This window comes from Microchirus variegatus (genome assembly GCF_963457635.1).
Source record: "Microchirus variegatus genome assembly, chromosome: 1".
In the NCBI taxonomy this organism is placed as follows: domain Eukaryota; kingdom Metazoa; phylum Chordata; class Actinopteri; order Pleuronectiformes; family Soleidae; genus Microchirus; species Microchirus variegatus.
The window spans coordinates 38242858-38268691 of NC_139802.1; the positions used below are offsets into that span (position 1 = coordinate 38242858).

Sequence of the window (25834 nt, forward strand, 5' to 3'; positions counted from 1 at the left end):
AACAGACGATTTCAGTCTCAGGCAGTGATGTAAACACTAGGCATAGTTGTTCAACGTGATATCTGTGTTGACACATTTGCAGCCTCAGTCTGGCAGGGGTTTTGTCGTCTGGGGCTCGATGCATTTCAGCAGGATGTGAATTGCTTGTTCTGAAAGCGTCAGACGATTTGTTTAGAGGAAATGCTCCTTCCACTGTGTCCTCGAGTTGGCAAGCTTCAGTGCTTTTGCGACAATAGTACTCTGCATTTGAAATGTCAGACAAATGCATCAAATAGGTATATTTTAATATTCTCACTGAGGCAGATGATATCTACAAGCAGAATTTTCTCCCAAGCTTTCAAAAAAAAAGTGTGTGGTTGATAAGCTTTGAACACCTTCACAACAAGATTGAGTTAACTGGAGCATGAAACACAGACAAAAGACACTTATAATGCAGCCCGTGCCTGCTTTTCATTTCTTTGTCTGTTTTAATTAATAGTCATAGTTCCTCTCCGAGCTCAACCATACCATTAACTCTGCAAATTAACATTAGACGGTGAAAACGGAGCACAAGTTTGTCTTGGAATAGTGAAGACTAAATTGGATTGCGTTAGCTGCAGCTGCAGGCAAAGTTTCCCATGTGATTTTAATGGTGGGGCAGTGTTTTTTTTTTGAAGTGTTCAAATTACTTACCACTTATTTGAATATTTTGGCCTTATCTAATGTTACAGTTATCAGCGACAATTGCAGTATGGCCCTCGGGCAGACCGTTTTTAATTTGTTTGAGACTGAATTATCTTTCTTTTTTCATTATCAGCTATTGAATAGATGTTGAGAAGGTACCAAAAAGTTGACTTTAAACTTGAAGGTTGTGGGTTCAATTCCTGGCTCTGCTAGTCTGCATGGGCAAGACGTTGCATATTAAACAGTTTAAATCTCTTCTTAAAACTAAACTCTTTTCATTGGCCTTTTGGCGCTATTTTTTATTCGATTTGATCTGTTTTTATTGTGGTTTATTGTTTAGCTGTTACTTTTATCCACGTTTTTACTTCTTTTAATTTATTTTAGTTGTTTTAGATGTGTCTTATTGCCTCGTGTGAGCTTCTTTGCCTTTTTTATTTGTGTTGTCTTTTATGTATTATTCTGTGCAGAACTTTGGTCCACTGTGGCTGTTTAAAGTGCTTCACAAATAAAGTTGGATTGGATTGGAAAACAAAGCTTTTTTTATGCGCATCGTTTCTGTTCACTAAGAACAAATGATGTGTTTTTATGTGTGAGTGCGCCCTGGTAGAGAAAGCGAGAGAGAGCAGAGGCAGATGTGACCGATTGATTGAATATACAAGCCTCTTTGATCATGCTTTTAATTACCCTTGATAATTTAATTATTTCGCTGAATTCTGCAGAGTCCATGATTTGCGAGTGGTGCAGCATGCCTCATTTGCATGCATCATTTGTTGTGCCCCCCAGTTTGTGAATCATTGTGTTAAATGAGCAACACTTTACCCAAAAGTATCATAGCTGTAGTCTCTCATTCCAGTTAAAATTATACTTTGACAAAATCATTAATTTCTTACATTATCTTTTACAGAGGTCTGTACCTGATTTATAAAGGATTAATATATCAGTGTTCACCACACCTGCAGGGATTAATGGCTGATCACTGATCTCTTGTCCTGATGTAGACCAAATGGTCACATTCAACACTGATCGTTCACCAGTGTGCATGTAATTCTCATACTAATTCCTTGGCATCCCCTAATCTTCAATAAGCTCCAGCAGGGAAACCGCAAAGCGAAGGGATCTCCACGCTGTTTGCAGCCTGTGGTTGTTGTTGAAGTTGCTCTCTGTAGTCAATGCAATCAGAAGCTCTCAGCTGCAGCTGTGCTGGCAAACCTCAGGAGTGACCAGAGAGATTTGCGATGCCTTCAGAGCCATATTAGTTCATGTTTGTGTGAGCTCTGACATCTCTGGTCTGCTCTGTGTCTGCACATGGCCAGTAGCTGAGTGTCTCTACAAGAGGATGCAGGGATGTCCATCTTTGTTGTTTTTTCGGTTTCCGTCATTCGGCTCGCGGCTTTGGGTTTCTTAAAACACAGCTAATCTTTCTCACTGCTAATGTCACTTGAGAGTAAATATCCTGCAGTGAAGTCATGTAGTGGTGCAGTGGCAAGTGTTGTCATTGTTTGACGTATTGTAATCAGATTGCTGACAGATATAGTTTGTCATGTCTTTTGTTAAAGTTACAGTGGGTTATTTTAACTTATGAGATCATATGAGAAGTAGCCTCTTCATGTTGCTGTGTTTATAACTTAGTGGCAGTTGGTTGATAATAAATCCAATGACTACACCAGAGAAACTTCACAGTCCTTGTGTAGTGAAACAGATTTGGTATGATACTGTCATAGACTGTGACCTACTGACTGTGTTATTTGTCTAGGAATTGACTTGCCTGATCTTCGAATTTGCAACAAACTACAAAACACATTATTGGCATATTTTGATGGATTGGTGTTCAACGACTACCTACTAAGCTTGACAGTGTGGCACTGCTGCCCTCCTTTAGATTTTAATTGTTTTCACATCAATGAGTGACTCATCAAGAGCTTCATGACATGTACACTACACATAAATGGTTAAATGTGATTTGATTGGCACACTGTCGCTTGAAAAGTTGAAATGAAAAGCTTTTCATATGACGCCTCCACTGCCTACGTGCTTCTGCAATTCCAACAAACATGATTTCTCTTGTGAGTACTCTTTTATTCATGTGATTTAAATAATTTTAGCGTATGCATTTATATTTTGGAAAGCTATTAGGTTCAAAGTTGCCTTGTGGGAAATTTTCCACTTCCACATATCCATTTTTAACATTAAATATTTAAGTAAATGTGACGTGTCAAACCTGAGTCCCTATTAAAGCACTCTTTGGGGGGAAAGCATGTGCCTCAAAACTTGCACCGTGTATACAAAGGCACAATAAGCAACTTGAAGAAAACATGATTGAGAACCACCAGTCCAGTGATGTTTACAAGACATTTTCTAAGTCACCAAAAAGTCTGTTTTCAGTGCAGTGGGAACAGCAATTAAGGAGTAGAAGGAACATGACACAGTTGTACATCTAAATCTAAACCATGCATGGAGACGAGCGACAGAGACCACCTAGAACTTCAAGGTGGGTTAAATACTTTAATTTTACAGGCACTACACCAAGATGTGCAGTAGCATCAAAATACAAAAACATTATAACTGTGTTTTTAGTCAGAATGTTCCCTGTTGTTTCTTCTTCTCCGTTTTGTCCTCTTTAACTAGAAAAGGTAATTAAACGGTACCTAGAGTATACATGCTACTTTATTGGCACCTCCACACAGTATAGCACAGTAATTGTATATACAAAATGTACTACCTGCATAATTAAACATTGTAAGTAGCCGCATTTTGACATAGTTTGATGTAAACATGAAGTAAATTATTTCTTTGGTGGGGTGGTTACATTTAACATCAAAGCCAGTCTTATTACAATTTACATATTTTTCCAGATTGTAACATAGCACACCATGTTTTGTTGCAATAAAGTGCTAAAATTGTGCTTATAAGGAGATATAACAGTGATTGTTTTGTAGCTCATGCTATTCATATTTGGAAAAAACCCTGCTACAATTACTGTCCTCATGGTGAGTTGAACAGTTGAACCTAAATTAACCATGACCCATAAAGTTCCATGATTATAAGTCTGGTTAAATTTTGGGATAGGAGATGTTTTAATTCTGTGCCAGGTTCAGCTTAAGATCATAGACTGGACCAAGCAGCATACCGGCATGGATTGGGTGGGCCTGGATGAATCGGCATAAATTTCTAGGAGAGATGCCACTTTAAAAAAAAATCTGCCAACACATGTTTAGACAAAGACCAGACTGTGAAAAGAACATTAACTTTTGTTTTAGTGGCATTTTCAGGAGTTTGTTCTTTTCAAGCCCCAAAGATGATCCAGTTATTAATCAGGGTATCCTTTCACATTCAGAGCTGCTTGATTCATCGATGATTACAATATATCACACACTATCTAAACACTGAGAACTTGGAACCAGTGAAATTCAGCATTTGACAATATAAGAATGTCTTAAATCTTAACTTTGCATTTTATTCTCCATTTAGTTCAATCAAAGTCCTATTTTTTCAGGCCATGTGTTGGACTATTTTATAGATGTGGAACATACAGTAAGTGTCTGCTACGCCTCCTTTAATCTCCAACACAGGAACACCTGTGTTTCAACACTCATTGGTTTTGGTCTGGCCTGAGTCTCCTCACCCAGAGGCATCTGCTCAGCAGATTTATTTATACATGCTTTGACCAGTACAGTTGTCTTACTGCTGTTTTTGAGCTTCTGTTTACTGGGATTTCTCAACAGATGCCAGATTTAGTTAAAATACTTAGTTTGATGTTCAGAACGGTCCACAAGATGTGAGTCGATCCATTACTGTGGCCCAGATTGAAATACCTTGACAACCAGTATGTCTGTCTGTTTTATTGACGAATCATCAATGTATTGTTTATAGTCTTGATAGATTTAACATTTAAATAGGATTCCCAAAAGATGAAAGGGTTTCAAGTAGTGATCACAAAATGTGTAAATGGGTTGTTTCATGGTTGATGTTGATTCCACCATTTGGCGGATCAGAACTTTTAGTTTCCCTTTTCTGCTCCCATTGGTCATCTGGTGAGATGCTTCTCGTGGAAGTGTGTAGGTCTCTGTGAAGGTTCTCATTCATCATTCATCTCGTCACAGTCATCTGCAGTAGTTGGATTTGCAACTGGCTTTGCTTGAGTTAACTTGCAGACATTTCTCTCATCCAGTTCTGAAGAACTGTTCCAGAATTTTTATTTTTGTTTGAACTTTTATTTTTTTCCAGAACTGAAAAGACCTCTTTGGATCAGAAAAGAAACTTAACCCCAGGCAAATCCAGTTGCAGATATCTTCCTTTTCAGATTGTGTTGTATCTGAAGAGATTGTGTTGTTTGTTTTAATAAATAATACATTAATATCTGGTTATTTCGTTGGTAGCAATAGCTTCCAAATGTTTAGTAGTTGTAGGGCTGTAGGGAAGTGTGCAGACCTTTGGAAACACATGTGGAGTCTTAAATAAGAAAGGAGGCCACAGTGTGAACGATTTACTTCATTCCACACACATTTTCTCATTATTTAGGGCCCTTAGACTAGATGCCTGGGGTCTTCTGAAACGCAAAAGGAGACTTGAATTGATGAATGGTAGCAGGTTTTATGCATTCATCCCCATGCCTGTAAGTGGACCCTCTTCTACACATACTTGAACTCTGCATGAGACATGCATATGCTTCCTGTATTGCATTACAAGCCTTTAAATTACAGACAGTCTGTGTCTTTGTATTTTTGTGCCTTGGCATGCCATCCTGCAATGACACTGACAAACATTGTGCTGGAGTCCTAAATTGATTTTCCGATGATGCTCTGTCCATTTTGATTTAAGAATATTATTAAGTATTATTAAAGCTTTTATATTTCAGACCAATTTTTCAATCGTTCAATCAACTACATCAGTGGTTCTCAAGTACCACCTGAGCAAATATTGAGCTCTCCAAGTTACACCATTATTGCCAATTAATTAATACGATCATTTCCTCTCACAGCATCCTCCTCTTTCTCACATATACTTCACATAGACACTGGTATAGTGAAATTAGATTCAGATGGAGCAAGAGATGAGGTCACTGATTGAATGTTTCATTTTCTATGCACGCTGGTCAAAATTCCTCAGCTTTACTCCAATCACATACCCTGGTATACAGTAGAACAGTATTTCTGATCGTCCAAGTACCACCAGAAGAAGCTCGCCTACCAAGGAACTAGATGACTGAAATTATTGCTACCCTGTTTTTTCATTTGGTGACGGCAGCAATTGACACAAAAAAAACTTGTCTTCATCAATTAAGTCTTTATTATTTACCTAATTTCTGTTAACATTAAATCCAAGTGCAAGCTTTTATTATTCTCACCAGTGAATCACTCTCTGTGACCGTTTTTTTGGGTCTACCACTGTGCTCCAAACCAAAATATGCATGTCAATTGGTCCAATTTATTGCAGCTACTGAATATATTACCTAATTCTTTGGCAGAAATATTAGTAATGTTGGCGTAACTTAAAGGAGTTGGAGCTCTACAGTGGGCTGTGATGTTTGGATTTAAGCTAAATTAGGTGCGGCAGTGAGAGGGTGCTCGAGCCCTGCAACATTTGAAGGGCTGCTGGAACTGTGGTTGAGGGGTAAAAATATAAGTTTGTGTAATGGTGTGTAAGAGATTTTGTCCAATAGGTACAGTTCCACCAGAGTGCAATATTTTAAGGGGCTGTGTGCAAGCAAGCAATTATGCAACAATGCACTTTATATTTACAATTGACTGATCTTTAACACTAGCACTTTCATCCAATATCACTGGCACTTTATTAACAGCTCTTTATGTATGTATGTACTGTGTATATATATAAGTGTGTGGGTATGTATAGGTATTTCCTCCTCTATGCGGCCTGCCAAGGGAATACAGGTGGAAATTAGCCCAAGGCTATAACCTGGCATATTTACATTTTAATGTTTATTAATATGCATTGTCCCTTTCCTTAAAGAAAAAAAAGGTGCAAATGTTTATGTCCCCAAGCTTAAACGATAAACCTCCTTTGTGTTTTCAATCTTGTCTCTTTCATCATGGCTATTGAGGGTTTCCTTCAACACTGTACAGAAATAAACAGTCTTGTAGTTCTTGTTTGACAGTGCCAGGTGTAAATATGCTGTCGTCCACTGTTGTTACTCTTTCGGGTACAGAGGTTTGATGTTATTGTGGAATCTCTGAAGTTGCTTAAACAAGACCTCACAAAATGAATAAGGAATAGTAGATGGACTGGCATCGAGTAGAAGTGCAGTACTTGAAGAAACTCACCCAGTTTAAATTATCTTCAACCCTTTTCCCTCCTCTTTAACTAGTCCTGAACTGACTCACTGTTAGAGGTTAAAGCTGATTCTTGCCTTATCCTCCACTAATAATATTAAGATTTAACTTTGTGGAGACAGTTACTGTATGGTGGCGTGTTGCCCGTTTCCCCACTAGAGCTTTTGAATATTCTTGTGGTTTTACATTCATGTTCAGCCGATATCACTTATTCCTACGCAGCAGCTTGCTTTTATTTTAATGTGTGTCCTGTTCTTTCCATCTGTTAAATGTATGAAAAAGTAACCTGTCTGTGCCAGATCAAGTTATCGTTTCGGTTAAAGGTTTTATTTACATATCTTCTTTAACGTAACACTCTTTTTTTTTATTACAGTATGTCACCAGAAAATGTTTAATCAGAGAATGTGTCACACATTGCTTCCAGTTAAGAGTGATTGGACTTGAATTATTGTGTGAGCCATCCATCAATGTGACATCGCTGCAAATCCTTATAAGCTGAAGGATTAGTGTGAAGTATGGAAATAAGGACACTGGATGGTTGAGAGAGTATTTTCTGATATATGATATATAATCTGAGAAAGCTGAATAAAGATTATAGTTTTTTATTTGTAGCCTTAATTGAGCTGGAGAAAACGAAAAATCATTATTGCACTGTTAATACAGTTGAAGAGGGAAACGTCTGTCTGCTGTCTGCAGTCCGACTTCAATTTCTTCTCATTCCCATCTTTTCCCTCTAATTTTCCGGCATGACCACAAGCGCCGCTCACTCTGTCATGACTCCCAGTCACACTGGCATCTTATTTAAAGGCAGCAGCTCGGCTCTGTATCCATTAGCTTGCAGGAGAGGGAGGGAGGGAGGAAGGACTGAGGAGGGAGGGAGGGAGAATGATGGCTATTTAAGGATTGGAGTATAAAGCAAATGGGGGTCAGAGCTGAACACTCCTCACACTTTAAAAGACATTTTACTGCCACTGTCTTGCTCCCTTTCTTCTCTTGAGTCACTCTCATTCTCCTCGTAATTGAAGGAGCTGAAGCAGAGTCTGAGCTGTGGATGCTGAGGAAGGATAAGGAGCTCGCTGAGGAAGGACTGACAGAGCGGACACCTACCTGGAGAGACTGCTAGAGGAAGCAGTGACACGACAGAGTGACTCTGTGTCATTTTTAGAGGAAAACCTCATTTGACCTGCAGGGGTGTGCGGGGGTAAAGTAAACCTGCACCTTGTAAAGGTAAGATGTGTTTATGGATCTTAATTTCCTTGAATGTCATGCAGTAACAGCATTTTTTGGTACTTTTTAATGCTCTTAAAGATGGATTTAAAAACCCCAAAACATTATAGCAGCAGTTATATATCATGTGCTGTTGTTTGGAAGATTTCTGTCTAGCACAGGTAACTACAACACCAGGTTTGCACTGGCATCAATTACTGTTTATTGGCGGTACATTCCTGGTGCAGACTGCAACTTTTTTCTCAGTCAGACACTCGTAGCAGCCAAAATAACAATCAGAGTTGATGACTGACTTCTGTGGGATTGAACATGTGGAAGAGTTATCCACAGACTTGATAACCTCAGTAGAAGGGCCAGCAGTCCTCACCGTACCAAAATGATTCTCACACATTTTCTCAGTTTGTACATCATTGCCCAAAAGTATATAAAAACATCTGTGTGTCGAAACAAATAATGGTTTTTGAAAGACTCTTAAGTGTGTGTCTGTGTGCATGTGCATGCATTTTTTAGCATCTCTGGTGAGGTTTTGCAGCCTGATGATTCATCGCATTACCTTGAACAGTGCAGTCAAGTTTTCATTGTGTGGAATCTTTTCATCATTGCGATTGCATGATGGGAAAAGTGGATGATGCTTTGCGAGTGTGGGCAAGGAGGGGAAAATACCTCATCCGTTCAGTCCATTAGCCCTGCTTAATTGAAATCAAAATCCTGCTTATAGTGGTTTTAACTTCTGTTTCATCTTTGGTGTCGTGGGTTTGAGTCACCGTTTCCAGGCCACATTCAGCAGAAATGAGCATTTTAGCAGAAGATTAGAATCACTCACTTCCTCAGATGTACATATTTATCCCAAACCCGCATTTCTTAAACTTATCATCCAAAGATATTGAGGCAAACAATTGGTTGTCCTGGGATGTGTCTATGCATCAGCACTGCATGAAATGGTGTCTCTCTGATCAAACCGGACAGCTGGTTTAGTAACTGCAGATCCCCCAGGGCTCATTCTACGTTGACCTCTACACAAAGAGCCAGGGGTTGATCTCAGTGTCACACTCCTCTGCATTTTATGTAAAATGTTTCTGACTGTTTTTTCAGTGCCCCAAATTCCAGTGTCAGTGGAGAAACAGAGGTAGCGTTTGTGTGGCCTGACAGTGATGACACAGAGCGTTAGTGGGGGCATTGTTGTGGATTACTTTTTCCCAGTAGTGTCTGTTTTTCTCTTAAGCCAGACATTATGAAGTCAAGTCAAACTTTTACACCACAATAAATACCTCTTATAGTGTAACTGCAGGTTCTGTCAGCAGCTTAGACCTCTCTCATTGTAAATCTGTCCAGAGTCAGGTGTGTTGTTTATGATGGAGACTTCACAGATGTTTCAAAGGAGTTGAATTTGTCTTTGCCAATTACTGCTCCTGATTATTAACCATCAGTCTGATAGCTGAAGAACCAATTACACCAAGAGTCTTACTTTCCTTGGCAATTAATCTCTATTTTCTCAGTAGATTATTAGATCATGTTGTGTCTGATCAAGAGTCCAAAATCCAAAGGACAAAAGCAACCCCTCATATTTTAGCTGCTGAAATCAACAAATGTATATCTACATATTTAAATCCTGAAACTGAAAAACACTTTCTTACATACTTTATCTTAAAGTGGGGGAGCGTGCCCATACTTAAAATCCAGTCTGAGGTCTGCATCCTGTTCAGGCTCACCTGTGGAAACAAAGTGCAGGTTTATTTCTCCCCAGGGGACCTAAGGGTAACGCCGATGTGCAGCAGAGTGGAAATTTGCAATCTGTTAATGAGGTGTTGCAGTTTCCCTTTTTGTTTTATCGGCCACAGTAACTATTCCCATTTGTTGGTTTTTTTTTCTAAGATGATTTCCAGCTGTTCCTGATACTATGAGAATAAGACTTTACCATTCACGGAAAATAAAAACACTGAAGTATCACAGATGAGCAAAGCAAACAGATGCACTTGATTAATGTCCACCAGTGACCAGAGTCCTGACATGCTGCTCTGCGCCACAAATGCTTCCCATCAGACATGTGTCCAGACTCCAGACGTGTCGCTTCTGTATCATTCTCATGAATCACTGAGAAAAATGCAGAACAGTCCTTCATCTGGACGATGGCGATAGATGGAGATAGTAAAGAGTAATACATGCATTAGTATTTTTCAGAATTAGTATAGGTAGCCATAACTGAGGCATTGTCTGGACACAGGATACAGTACCTCTGTACTTTTTTTTTCATTGACAAGGCAAAACAGATGTCGTCAGTCCAGGGCCAACATTCCCAGTTTCTCGTTTCCACGTGGGAAAGTTCCCTTCTTGTTGCCAGCGTGGGGGAAGAGCACGACAGCTACAGCAATTCTGGATTACAGCTTAGTGAACAGCTTATATTTATTTCACTTTTCTGTGCAAATGGTCTTCCCATGTCCAGATAATCCAAAGAGATGTCCTCAGTCAACTTTTAATTATGTAGTTTTTTTTTGTTTGTTTGTTTTTTTGCTCAAGTCTCTGAAATGCCATCAAACCACCTTTGCATAAACTGCATAACTGCCTTTTAAGTTTATTAACAATCTAAAATGTATAAGTAGAACATTTATCCCGCACTGTGTATACAATTAACATAAGTTGGCTAATATGTCTTTTTTGGTGTGTGCTACCGTGTGGAGATGACGTATCTAAAACCTGCAGTGAATGCAACTTGATGACAATTTGATAATGTTGTAACATAAGCTAAGAAGTATAAACAGACTTTTCTACTATACAATCATTCCCCAATCACAACAAAATGGAATAATTAATGAAATTAAGTAATTAATTTTCTGTCATTACTTTAAATCTTAAAGTTTTTTCGTTAGTTTTACTACAGATGGCCTGATTTTCACAAAATTGTATTTGGGCTGTTTTGCAAAAGCAAGCGACCTGTTTCACTTTTTTCATTTTTACCTTTTCTTACCTCTTGAGCATTTTAACTGGGGTTACCTCTGTGACTGACTGCAAATTACCAGTCTCAGTGTCTTGTAAAATTGTCTTGCGGGAGATAAAAAACACATTGCAAGACCTGGTTTTAAGATTTGCAGCAGCAGTCATGACCTGCAGTAATCATCGCACTCACCAGATGTGTAACTCTAGCCTAGGGTTGTTATGTGCCTTTCCATATTACTGAAGGAGGTGTGAAAGTATTGCTAAGGGGCACATGAGAGAAAGGTCAGGCCAGAGTTGCAGTCAAAGGTCAGGTCACAATAAAGGGGGAAAAGGATTGATGAGAGGGTTTTGCCTTTGAACCCACAATTCGTTTAAAGGGACTATGGGGGAAAGTGATGAAAATGGTGGCAGCTATTTTCCATTCAATAAGATATGTGATGTTTCTTGTCGTCCTCGGCATTTCTCAATCCAGCCAATTCTTAATTGAAACAAAAGGGAATACACACAGACTTGACTTGACACTGCAGACCGACAACTACATTCATTATATTAAAGCTGTATTGCGTAACTGTTTAACATAAACATTTAAACCATTGTCAAATGAGTTAACATAATGCTCTTTCAGCTCAGCATCTATCTGTCTGTGTGACATTCTCTCTCACTAAAACACTATGTAAATCTGTCTAAAGCACTGCCTACATGTGCCATAAACAACACAGCAGCTGCTGTTCACTGCACCGTGCAGCTCCATAAATAAAAGAAGTGTAATTACATTCAAACACAATTTCAAGAGTTACAAATATAACGAGTGTCACCACTTGCATAAATCATTCTTTGCCTACCAGGAAAATTAAATATGTAAACATGTGCATACATGCTGTATACATTTGTAAAAGACTTACTGTACATGCAGGAATGTACACTGTAACATATGTCAAATACTCAGTACAGTATTTATAGTTTAACTACAAAGACTAAGATGGAGCCCGACGGTTTCAGTCTGATTGAGGGAAAAGGACTTCAATCAAAAACTGACAGATGACTCTTTGAATGTCAAGGTTTGAGTAATGGACAGAGCATGAGACTTGCCCACCTGACAAGAATTAGCTTTATAACAGCAAGTATTACAGACGCTATTATTCATTACTCCACATGTTAGTGTGAAATTGTTTTAAATGCGTCAAAGATGAACTCTTGTAATAAAGCGGGATGTGATCAGGACATTTAGACAGCAGAAGATCATCGGTGACAGTAAATGTTGTCTGTAGCAGTGAATGTTGCATGGTGTTGAAGATTTATTACGATTTCTGAGCCCGATTTCTGCAGTATTTGCAGTAAAATGATGTGTTAAATTTGAATTCTTCATATTGAAATTCAAGTTATGTGTGGGTGGTGGTGGCATGATATATTTTAATGTATCTCTGTCCAACAATTTTCCAGGTGATGTCACGAGAAAGTGCACCACCTGCTTTTAATGTATACTGTAAAATAGTTTTTCTTGTGGTTGCATGTGTGAGCACTGTTGGGAGTTACTGAGCAAAAAATAAATAAAAGAAGAAGAAGAAAAATCTGGACCAAATCCATAAATCTATCACTGACAGGGTTTTATCCCTCCCAGACATCATGGCAGCAGACAAGCATGTGAACGACAGGGCAAACATCCTGTGTCAAGTGATAAACGGACAAGATGCAAACTATAGATGTGATGGATACGAGCGGGACACTGTTGTGTCATTTGCTGCCTGTGTGAGGACGAGATGTTTAACATAGGATACTGCAGGGTGCCAGATGTTTGAAGTCTAGGTGATGAGTAAATATACTAAACGTCCGAGTTCTACACTGTAGTTTTCCGTTATAGGCAATTCCTTATCGATAACAGTATCATTGTTTTTTTATATCGTATATTAGCCAGAGGGTGCAGTCACTCCGGTCCTTTGTATTGTATTATTTTACCAATACTCAGATCTTCTGGAAACTGAGTACAAATTCATCCATAGATGCTTTCCCACGCCATGGATGAAGGTTGTCATTAGTTCTAGTTTATTTCCCGCAAATTATAGTGTTCTTTATGTCCAGCTGATGAAGTCATCTGAGCAGTTAAGGGGTGAGAAGGATTGTATCTATGGGGCAATTTGTTTTTCTCCATTTTCACTTTATTTTACCACATTATACGAAGTATAAATGGGGTACGTTGTGGGTCTTAATTTGTGTGGCAATAGTGTGGCAGAAGTTGATGTGCCAACACAACTGTGGATTCCTTAGTTTTAAATCCCTTCTTAAATTGCAGTACATGTGCTCCGTCACCCTGATTAACTCTACATAATATAAATGTAAAACATATGTATCAGTGAATAGAGTCTGTGTTAAGTCTGTTTCTTTTCTCTCTTTTTTTTTTTTTTTACCTTTTATGAAAAGCTAAAATCCCAAGAAGAAAAAGCAGACACATTATGTATTTGTTAGAAATTGCTGGGTTCAATGTTATGCTTCACTATCTTCTATTCAGTCTTGTAATGACTTAGATTCTTGTAGAAATGTCATGTTGTGTCATCAGTGCGTTGGTTCTGTTTTATCTCAAATGGCAGGTTCTGGAAAGATTTGGCGTGTGGCACAGTCTGACAGTTGGAATGAAAAATCAGGCTGTGAATGTGAAGAAATACAGACATAAACATGGCCTACATTTTAAAAGCCAATTTGAACAATTCATACATGGAAACGATTAGCGTTTAACACATTCTAGCTACTATTTCAATATTTTTCAGGGTTTTGTAGTACAAAAAATGACACACAGGGCAAAAGCATGAATACTCATTACTAGATGTATAGAAATACACAGCAAAACATGTTGACAGTTCTCTGCATTACCAACTGCATTTTTTGGGGAAATGCAAATGTTCTAGTTTGTATTTAAAATATGGGCAATGCAGCTTTAGGAGATTTGATCATAATCATTTGTAATAACTAGTGCAGTGCCCGTAGGAAGTATGTATTCTTATAGTGGGAGCTGAAGAAGATTTTTCAGTTATGGTAATGCATGACAAGGAACATAAAGGCTAACATAATATAAACACTGTGCAACCTCATTAGACACATCGCAAATGTTTTCATTTTTGATTAGCATTAGCGTAGCTAGAAGTTGTGACTGTCAGCCACGCTGGTCGCTAATGCTAATCGTAGCCTCGCTAGCTTACCTTTGGAAACAGGTTCGCCAAGTTACCTGAAAAGTAGTAGCATACTAATGCAAAATAAATATGTGCTTGCGTATTGGTGAATGTACACCTCGTTGTTTCAGTATAACACCATGTTCTGTGTTTAACCGTGTGAAAATCAATAATGCACACCATCGAGCCATGCTCAACCCATATCTATAGTCTTAGGGCAATCTGACCAACGGTCAGCGAGATATGCCTGTCACAGACGGACACACAGATGCAACTTGCTCTATAGATAGATTATGGTTCTGCAGATATAAAATGTTTTCAAGTCGTGTTATATGATTTGCTAAGTTATATTTGTCTATTTTTTTCTGTCTGTTTTCCAGAACCCTCACCATTAATTCGTTTTGGTCTTTAGTCAGAGGTCAAAGTGATATTTATTTTTACTAAAGCCACCATGGATGTAAGAGGCTTTCTGGGCTGCCTCCTCCTCACTGCTCTGCTCAGCTTATCAAATGGTGGTATTGTGCAGAAAATCCTGCGTCATCGGCGACAGGCTCTGACGCCCTCAGAAGGACACAACGTCACCCTCCCCAGTGTAGACCAACCTGTGGTTTTCAACCACGTCTATAACATCAATGTACCTGGCAGTTCCCTTTGCTCCGTGGAACTGGACACACCAGAGAGCACGCCTCTCCATCCCATAGACTCACCAGCCTCATCAGGCCATCACCACACTGAGCACACCGTTGATGGGGAGAGCCAGATCGTTTTTACACACCGCATCAATATACCTCGGCAGGCCTGCGGCTGTAACGAAGACCTGCCCGGCCTAAAGGAACTCCTGATCCGGTTGGAGTTGCTTGAAGGGGTTGTTTCATCTCTGAGGGATCAGTGTAGCAGTGCACAGGCTACAGGTGGGTGTGAGTCTTCTGTCAGTGTTATTTGTACATAACACTGAAATGATCCATTATATGTCCATAATTTGCATTGAAACATGTTTGGTTTAGAAGACCCACAAGTCTCCTTTCAATAGAAAGCACATCTGCTCCATCCATCTCTTGTGAAGGTCTTTGGAATCAAATGTGGCGGTGTATTTTTCACCCTCGTGCAGTAGAGACCACTTCAATGAATTTGAATGGGTCTTGATTTGGCTCAAAGTACATCATCGTATGTCGTTGCTGTTATATCACTTAGAGTAATAAACCTTGCCTTGCAGTTGCCAAAATAAGCTATGCCTGAATAATACTCTAAAATGAGCAGTTTTAAGTTTTGGAAAATAAACTTATTTGCATTGATGTTGTAAGAACAGAAAAAAAAGAATAAAATGGCTCTCAAACAAGAAATGAATCCCCCGCACAGCCTCCTATATAAATACAGCTTTTTGCTTTTCAAAATAAGTATGACAACACTTGCTAGTCATCTCGAGAAATGTTTGTCGGTGGATTTGATTTGCTTAAGATCAGAGCCAGAGAAGCTGTTTTTGTCCGTATTTTCCAGTCACTCACTACACAAAGCTAACTGACTTTTGCTTTATATTTATCACTATTTAAAGTCTGACTTCCATTAGAATGATCAAGTTGATTGCGTTTAGAAAAGAGATTGAGGTGTTGAAAGGTCTTGTATTTCAATGCTGTCTCGTAGAAATTACAACTCCAATGCAATTTGTTTGAGTTGTTGAATCTGCAGGACCAGAGGCCTGGTATCAGTGTACTTCTATGGCTGTAGAGATGATATTCTATCAAATGTTTAACTTGAATCAATTATAAAACTCATATGAGTCTTTTTATATCCTTTTCTTTTTCTTTAAAAATCAAAGGTGAGGTGGTCACAAAACCTTACTGCAACGGTCACGGAAACTACAGTGGTGACACCTGTGGCTGTGTATGTGAGCCTGGTTGGAGGGGACCTAACTGCTCTGAGCCCAACTGTCCTAGTAATTGCCAGGACCGAGGACGATGCGTGGATGGAAAGTGTGAGTGCTTCCAGGGTTTCGCTGGAGAGAACTGCACAATCGACGACTGCCCTGTGAACTGTGGAGTTCACGGCCGATGTGTGGGAGGACTTTGCGTTTGCTCCGATGGTTTCTTTGGTGAAGGCTGCTCTGAGACCAACTGCCTCAACAACTGCAGAGGCCGTGGCCCGTGTGTGGATGGAGACTGCATGTGTGACATGCCCTGGAATGGTATTGACTGCTCTGAGCTCATCTGTCCCAAAGACTGCTATGACCGTGGACGCTGCGTGAATGGCACCTGCTACTGTGACGAGGGCTTCACCGGGGAGGACTGCGGAGATCGCACCTGTCCCAATAACTGCCACGGTAATGGTTTCTGTGTTGATGGACAGTGTGCCTGCACTGCTGGCTACAGCGGAGAGGACTGTTCTCACCTCACTTGCCTCAACGACTGTAACGACAGAGGTTCATGTGTACATGGAATGTGTTTATGTAATGAAGGCTACCAAGGTGAAGACTGCAGCCAGTTGGTGTGTCAAAACAACTGTAACAACAGAGGCCAGTGCATCAATGGACGGTGTGCATGTGATGCTGGTTTCCAGGGGGATGATTGCGCTGAGCTTTCCTGTCCCAACAACTGTCAGCACAGAGGGCGCTGTGTTAATGGCCAGTGTGTGTGTGAGGAAGGCTACGCTGGGGAGGACTGCCGCATCAAGTCCTGCTTCTCAAACTGCTACGGCCGTGGCGAGTGCATTGACGGACGTTGCATATGTCACGCAGGCTTCAAAGGTGATGACTGTGGTGAACTGAGCTGCCCTAACAACTGCCAAAACCGTGGCCGCTGCATCGATGGGCAGTGTGTTTGTGACGAAGGTGTCACGGGAGAGGACTGCAGTCACAAAGCCTGTCCCAATGACTGCCTGGCCAGAGGTTACTGTGTAGATGGCAAGTGTGTCTGTCAGGAAGGCTACTCAGGCGATGACTGCTCTGTGCACGCCTGTCCAGACAACTGCAACAACAGGGGGCGCTGCATCAAAGGGAGGTGCGCATGTGAGAGTGGATATGAAGGAGAGAGCTGTGCAGAGCTGAGCTGCCTCAACAACTGCGACGACAAAGGCCGCTGCGTGAATGGTCAGTGCATGTGTGATGAGGGATACATCGGCGAGGATTGCTCCAGAGGTAAGAAGAGTTTGCCGCTTTATAGTTTCCTGACCGTTTCTATTTGTCGACTTGTTTTGTAAAAGCAAAGTGATGCAATTTCCTCTCCCCACATGTACCACCATTCATTCTAAGAAACTATTTTAGTGAATTTAAAAAAGAGGCTGTCAACATGTGTTGCCATTTTCTGCACTTAGGTCACATTTATTTTACAGTTCCTCACACCGCAGCCAGATGTGACACTGGAGTTTGCATCAGTTTGCTGGTGTGTGACATATGGTGGTTATGAGAATTTTTTTTCTTCCCCCCCAATTCTTCCAGTGTCTCCTCCGAAGGACCTTTCTGTTGACGAGGTCACAACTGACACAGTGGGCCTGTCCTGGAACAATGAGATGTTGGTGACAGAATACCTTGTGACAGTTGTGCCCACCTTTTCTGGCGGTCTTCTCCAGGAAATCACTGTGTCTGGAGACAAAACGTCCGCCACTGTCAAAGAGCTTGAACCCGGCATCGAGTATCTCATCAGTGTCTACGCCGTTCTGAGCAACAAGAGGAGTATCCCTGTCAGTGCGAGGGTGGCTACAGGTACCTCACAGCCCTCCGTGTTAGCTTTCTGACAGCTCCTTTGGCAAAATGTGGATAAATGTTTTCATTAATTTTGTTTCCATCATTCCAGCTCTCCCACAGCCAGAGGGTATAAGATTCAAATCTGTCAGAGAGACCTCGGTTGAGGTAATGTGGGACCAGCTGGACATCTCCTTTGATGGCTGGGAGATCTATTTCCGCAACACGGTCAGCCTGCATGTCACTTTTGAAAGCTTGCTGAGAATTTTATGGACTGACGGGGGAAATTTACAAGCTTTGCCAACTTATTGAATGTGTCAGCAAAACATGGATTTATTTCACCACTAACCATAAAAGTTGCCTTGACGTATGGAAATGATAGATCTGTGGGTACGTGTTAAATCAAAAAGTTGCTGATGCGCCAGGGAGGTTTTCTTAAAATAGAGTTTTTAATCATTCTAGAACTTGTTGTACTTCCCTGACCTCCAAACATTAATGATGGCCAGTTAAAACGACATATCAGTTAGAATAGTGATGTGGATTTCAGTCTTTCTCACGTCGATATGTTAAATTGTAGAATCAAAGTTGCTAAACATATTATATAACACATTAAATATGTATCTATACTTTTCAGGGGTCTTAATTTGGTGACACATGACTTATATGCTCAAATTTTTATTGTCAGTAGAAAAAACTCTACTTTTGTTGCAGTTTTTGAATATTTTGACCTCAAATAATAATGAATAGTTGAACAATTTAGGATTATGTCGACCTATTTGGATTGTTGAGTTAGAATGAGTTGGAAAAGAAACTGGATTTCATGTTTGTTGGTAAAACATGACTCTGCGGTCAGGAGAGTCCAAACCAAATATGTTTGGGGTGGTTTGAAAAATATTGCATGGGTGGAACTCAAATGTCAATCATCTTTGTGTAAACTGTTTTCGGTGAAATTAAGTCGTAAACATTTTATGTGATTGTTTGCATAGATGCACTCAATGTTTTTGAATGTATCCATGCAGAAAGAAGAGAACGGAAAAGTTGTGAGTGTCCTGCCGTCTTCTCAGAACCAGTTTCTACAGTCTGGCCTTGGACCAGGGCAGGAGTATGAGGTCTCCATCAACATCATCAAGAACAACACAAGAGGACCACAAACATCCAAAACAGTCACTACCAGTGAGTATTATACTGAAAACAAACAATTTGCTTACAATTAGAATTAATAGGTGTTTAAAATGTTTAAAATAAATTCCATCTTTGTGCTTTTTGTCATGTCAAAGATAACATGATTGTCATTTTCCTGCCATGTATAGCAGCTATTAGCAGATTGAAAGGGTACAAATAATCTTCACATCACTTTAACACGGTAATAAAATACAATAATGTCACCGAGTGAAATTCCTTGATGAAGAGTAACAACAAGAAGTACCAGCTGGCTCTCTGCAGCCCCATCTAACAGATTGTCAGTTAAGAGTAATAACTCAAACAAATTGAATATCAGCCTAGCATGACCATGTTGTAACTCTTACACTAAATCTTGTTCTTAGCTCCTGTCCTCTGCTCACTGAAACCTTTACTGCAGTGTCACTCCATACATTCTGTTGTAAATATCCCCCAGTTCCTCGTGCAGTCACTTTTGCAGGCCGGTCGTCTCTCTGTGCACGGAAAAGCCATTTAGTTTACAAGTCTGTGTCCATGGACTCCTCGGTTATCGCTCCATTTCATTTCTGATGTAATCTATTTGTATAAGCTGTAACTAGACACAGGTCCCAGAAATGAATGATGGAAGTAAAGCTAAACCTTGTCCTCCCAGAGGTCTTTTTAGCAGGGCTCCAAAACATTGAGAAAAGATGTTTCCTCCACATGTAAACACAGGAGGTTTGTCACAGAATGGTAAAAAGAGAGCCAAGTTGAGTTTTGTATGAGAACAAATGAACAAAAATACTTTGATTGAGACCTAAAATTAGCACCCATGCAGAGTTTTTTCTTTTCCTTTCTTACAGTATCCATAAATCACACATACAGTATACTGTATAGACAGACTTGTATGTGCAATTAAAGTTGTGAATCTTAAGTCTAAATTATACCCACACAGATGAGATCTTTAATATGCAATGCCCTCCTGCTGGGTCTCCCTTCATGCATAATTAATTCCCGACAGATGGTCCAGAATGTGGCAACAGTCCATCTTGTCTTTGATCCACTAGCTCCCCTTTGGCTGCTTGAATCAAATTCAGCTTTCTAATGTTTGCCCACAGAGTGACATCTGGGTCTGCAGCCATCTACGTAAACTCAATCACATTGGTTTATGCTCCTTCTCACACTCAAATGGATTTGCGTCAACCACATTGAGCTGTTTGTAATTTTTATAGCAATTAGGACATTTTCTCTCGATAAAGTCATCACCATCTATTAGATAATGGAGGCGGGCATCGTTGCTCATACACATTTTTTCCATGCAAATATTTTTTTAACCCTTGTTTACCTCCACTTTTACATAAACTTTCTCCACCAGAGATTGACGGCCCTCCACAAGTGGAGGTGAAGGATGTGACCGACTCCTCAGCACTGGTGAGCTGGTCTCAGCCAGTTGCCGCTGTGGACAGTGTCACTATGTTATATGGGCCGACCTCCGATCCATTGGACAAAGTCAAAGCAGTGATTTCCCCTCCTGACAAGCAGTACAGCATTGATGGTCTGAAGCCTGACACTGAATACACAGTGTCCCTCACCTCCAGCATCAGAGATGTCACCAGTGACCCTGTCACCACTACATTCATCACAGGTAGGCTTGTGAGGGCAAAGCTGCATATACGTACATTGTATGTATGGTTCCCATTGCACACATCGTATTTTCAGAATGTGATGAATCGGATAAATCTAGTGTGTTTATTTTATTTTTTGTTCTGAAGAAATCTAACAAGCCCAATATTCGACTATCAAGGAATCCAACTAAAAAGTATGGTTACTTATGACCTCATATAACCCAGTCCATCATGGCCAGGAGCGCCACTGTTATGAATTATGAATATGAAAACACATGAAAAGTCAATGGTGGGCCAAATTATGACCATAATAAATTCTTAGGGTTGTTTGGCACAGTATTCAGCTGTTTAAGCAAACTATTACAGCTTTCTAAAATATACGCTTTAACACCTAAGCCTCAAAATGTCTATCTGGACTATTTGTTTTCTTATTTTAACCATGAAATGGCCAGAAAATGTAATTTGAGTAAGTGCTTTTCCCCATGTTGCATGTTAAAATGGTGTATTAACAAAAGAAGAAAAACACTGTAGTTGTACATGAACACCAGATTTTGCATGTTATATTTGAAAGTTGAACAGTATAAAACATATTTAAAATAACATTTTTGAGTCTTTGTCTCAATGTCCAAAATCAGGCCAAAAAATGGAAACCTATTTACGGGCATTTTTCCCACTTTCCTGCAAAAGTGCGAGTGAAATTACTGCAATAACCAGATAGAACAAAGTGTAGCATAATTACGGAAATGCAAAGTGCACTTGTGCGAATGCGGCGTCTGTGCTATGCTCAGTGATAACATATGATCCAACATGGTCAACCAACTGCAGTGCAATATTGCAAAATGTGCTATACTACACATTTTATGTAAAAAAAAAATGTATATTCAATTAGTGATTGTTTGATACAGTATATGCACAATCTATTTTCATGCTGCTCACTTGTGTCTTGTAATAGCTGAAATAATACATCCAATGTCTTATTATTAAAAATGCATTTTATTGAAATAGGATTATAAATGTGTTTATGTTAGCCCTAGATGCACCCAAGCACCTGCAGGCCGTGACCCAGACAGACACCAGCATTACTCTGGAGTGGACCAATAGTCAGGCTGATGTTGGAAGCTATCGAGTGAAATACAGTCCAATCTCTGGAGCAACTCATGGTGAGGAAGTGTTCCCACAAGGACCAGGAGGCACCACAAAAGCTACTATCACTGGTAAGAGTAACTATACAGTAAAGACCCCACAATGTTGAACCAGTCAACACCAAACATTTATTTTTCCCTCTACGGCAGGGCTTAACCCAGGGACGGAGTACGGGATCGGTGTGACCGCCATGAAAAATGAGAGAGAGAGCCTCCCAGAGACTACAAATGCAGAAACTGGTGAGCGACGCGGCCGAGCAGCTGTCCAAACACTTGTCCAAACACCCTCTATAAACAAACAGACGTCCAACTTAAGTGACGAAATGAAGTTTGTAAGTACGAAGTGATTTATGAGTTGTGTTCAACTTATGCTGTTTTATTTCATTCTTGTCTCGTCTGTAAGACATTGATCCTCCCAGAGAGCTTGAGGGAACCGAGTCCACGGAGACCTCTGTCGCTCTGAGGTGGCTGAAACCTCGGGCCAAGTTCACTGGTTACAGGCTGGTATATGTGTCTGGAGATGGCCAGCTGGAGGAGGTAGAGATCCCGTCCACATCCAAGACCTATGTCATGTCCAGCCTCACTCCTGGAATGAGCTACACTGTCACATTAACTGCAGAGAGGGGACACAAGAAGAGCGCACCTGTCACCCTGGCTGCAAACACAGGTGGGTAGAGAGAACCACAATACCACAAATTCATCACAATGTGTCTTTAAAGTGAGAGTGAAATACTTAATAACTTTCATCCTAAATACGCTGTTATTTCCCAAACAATTCTTTTGTATGTATTAGTTTCAATGTTTGTTTTAACAAGCAATCCAAATGACAACAAGAGCTGTTGTCTGTTCATGGATACAGAACATTTCCTAGCACTGCTTGACATTAAAGTAACACAATTTAGGATTTGCTCCCTGGGTCCCCTACAGTTAAAACAGTATTGTTTATTACAGCTGATGTAAAATATACATATTTAGACAATGATACTTGTGAACGCTGAAGCAGGACTTCTAATGTGCAAACAACCATGTCTTCAGACCAGGTAAAATATCTTATATTATAGAATGTTATACAAATATGATTACATTTTTTTCAATACATTAGAAAGGAAAAATTAACCCCAACAAAAGGACAAAAGAACAACACTGCTTTTTTTCTCAACCACACATTTTGTTGTACTTCTTCTTGTGGCAGAAACCAGAGGTTCTCTAGTGCCAATGCAGGCGATGCAAGACCTGCTCAGGCTTTGACCGAGGTGCCATTCACCGTTGTAAATTGATAAAAAATATTATAATTATTATCAAAATAATCTTGCAGACAATATTTGAAGGTTGAAATCCTACATTGTGTCACTTTGAATGTCTCCAAATGGGGACACAGAGTAACATTTACTGATAACAGCCACAGGAAAAACGGTGTATTTCTCACAAAGACTTTAATCATAAATATAAGACTTAATTTCTTCACCAGATCACTATGGGGCAGGAAAGAAGAGTATCTGTGCGCAGTAAAATTAAGAGTTGCAGGCAACCAACCATGCAATGTCAGCTCATTGCGGTTGTTATTTTATCAACTTTCTTTTCTAGAACAACATAATAAACTTTAGTTTTGTCATCAGTTGTGTTGCTAAAGTCCATCCGGACAAACATTTTATGGATTAAAACTTTAAATACTTAATACGTAAGGTCTGATGGCGAGAAATAAATCTTGACCCCAACAAACCCAAAGAAAATGACATGCACCTCCACCTCATGGATGCTTTCTTGATTTGTGCCTCTTTGTTTTTCTTTTAGCCTCATTCACATTTTATTTAGCTGACACAGACGACCATGAGCTAACGACTTCCACAGGCTCGGAGGACAATTTCATTAGCTTTGTGAATTTAGAAACCTCTGAGTCCCAGTTCTCTGGGATGGAGCCTGAGGAGGATGAGCTTGGATTGCTGACCGTTTCAGGCGTCACATCTGATGGATTTAAACTCTCATGGAGACTAAACACTCTCCCTCTTTATGATAGCTTGGCAGTAGAATATAAAGACACTCTGCGATTATGGGATGTGGGAGAGGTCCAGCTTCCCGGAGATGCCACTGGCTCTAGAATCGGAGGCCTGACGGCATCGACAGAGTATCAGATAAAACTTTATGGAATAACAAGTAGCGAGAGATCTGCGATACTTGAAGCTGTTGCAGTCACAGGTATAAGCTTCTTTTTTGCACTGAGACAATTTGTCATAGTGTTAACACCTTCCTCCTTTCAGTTGATATATTTTGTTTCATAGGGGCCAGGCAGTTTCTGAGATTAGAGTAGTTATGATTTGCATGTTGCAAGTTTAATCATTAGGATTTCCTATCAAAAATCCTTTTTATTAGTAGAGATGTTTTGATATTGATACCAATATTGCCAGCTCACGAAGTTTCACCCTGATAAAGCTAATGGTAATGCTACTGTCATGACTTTCATCCAGGGTAAGTAGCAAATGGCTGTTAAAATATATATGAAAGTCAATATTTTTTTTAAATATGCTGGTATCGGTAATCTATATTGGCATAATTCAGGTATCACAATTGGTATTGGAGAAGAAAAATCATATCAGAACATCTCTAGTTAAAAACATTTCTGCATAACCTTTAGCATGACAGACAAACCCAGAAGAGGTGATTTTATTTTCACCAAAAACTCCTCATCTTGTCTTTTATCTTCCGATTTCGGTGCTGCAAATGTTGCTTTCATGAATTCAAACACGTGAAGATCTACAGTTTTCTCCCCGAGCCATTATCACCATCGGGTGCAATGGGTCACAGTGCACTGGCTGCCCTGATTGCTTCCTGCATTTGAACATGGAAATGCATCCATTCGGCTCTCTGAAAGCCTTGTTACCACTAATTCCATCCAGGATATTCTTTTCTTTCATCAGTCCCATTTGACACAATCAAGTGATCTGTCTTATCCATCCATTCATCATCAGTCATAGGAAATGACAGCATAAATAACTTGCATGTCAAGTGATTCAACAGTCTTTCTTTAGGCCAGAAGGAACAAAATGGCTGTGCATGGCTTTTTCATCCCTTTGAAGATAACTGTGTATCTCCACTGCAGTGGACTACTCAGAGCCTTCAAATATTAATAGCACTGATTCAAGGTGCTGTTAATGACTCAGCTGTTGCTTGATGATATAAACTGCTCCTGGAAAAATAGAGATTAAGAACAATCCTTTTTGAGATGACAGAATATGATGAGAAATATCTGTAGATATTTAATTTTCTGTCTTATTTTAACTCAGTTTTTTTTTGACAGGTTGTTTCTTATTCACCCATCCGCCGGGCCAGTAACACACTTGTACTTTAACCTGCTTTTATTCACTCATAGCGCCCATGCCTACCTCAGCAGGCGTACTTATGCTGAGCATCAAAGATGCCACTACAACCCCGCAATCTGCTCTGGATTATGACACAGTACTAACCCCGGTTACCCTCCGTCCTGTAAACACTGAGGCTCCTTCCACTTCTGAAAGTGCAGTGATGAGCTCTGAGCCTCAGCCTGAAAGCCCAAACCTGGATGTACTGGAGAACCTCACAGTCACAAATGTTTCCTCCACTAATGTAAGCTTGGCTTGGTCGGCGCCCGACGAGTCATTTGAAAGCTTTTTGGTGACGAGTTCTCCAACAGAGGAGACACAAGCTCATGTGGCCACATTACCAGGAAATGTGTGGAAGGATGAAATAGAGAGTGTATCCCCCTCTACACAATATAATATTACATTACAAGGGGTGGTGGAGGAAAAGCCATCTTTGCCTCTCAAAGATTTTGCTACTAAAGGTACATAAAGTAAATATCATCCATTTGTTTTTCCACAGATTATTATTTCGTTCAAGTCTATCACCTGATCCTATATTTACTTGCTTGAACCGCTGACTCATATTTACAATCGACTATTATGGCCACAAAATTAAGACAGAGATGCAAGGATTTTAGTTGTTAGGCTGTCATTTTATTAGA

At 39.9% G+C, this 25834-nt stretch overlaps 1 protein-coding gene across 3 annotated transcripts in view; it reads left to right on the forward strand.

The window, feature by feature from the left end:
• Positions 1–7904: 7904 nt before the first annotated feature.
• tnca (tenascin Ca) overlaps positions 7905–25834 on the forward strand; it is a 32756-nt gene continuing 14826 nt past the window's right edge. For 2 of the 3 annotated variants that reach the window (XM_083889715.1, XM_083889713.1), the window contains exons 1-12: positions 7905–8177; positions 14647–15177; positions 16080–17393; positions 17694–17957; positions 18049–18164; positions 18956–19109; positions 20449–20718; positions 21727–21912; positions 21991–22080; positions 22244–22507; positions 23632–24033; positions 25205–25654. In XM_083889715.1, the coding sequence (XP_083745841.1) occupies positions 14718–15177; positions 16080–17393; positions 17694–17957; positions 18049–18164; positions 18956–19109; positions 20449–20718; positions 21727–21912; positions 21991–22080; positions 22244–22507; positions 23632–24033; positions 25205–25654 (3970 nt within the window). In that variant the 5' untranslated portion in view covers positions 7905–8177; positions 14647–14717. The remainder of the gene's footprint in view (positions 8178–14646; positions 15178–16079; positions 17394–17693; positions 17958–18048; positions 18165–18955; positions 19110–20448; positions 20719–21726; positions 21913–21990; positions 22081–22243; positions 22508–23631; positions 24034–25204; positions 25655–25834) is intronic. The other variant, XM_083889714.1, reaches the window with a different exon arrangement.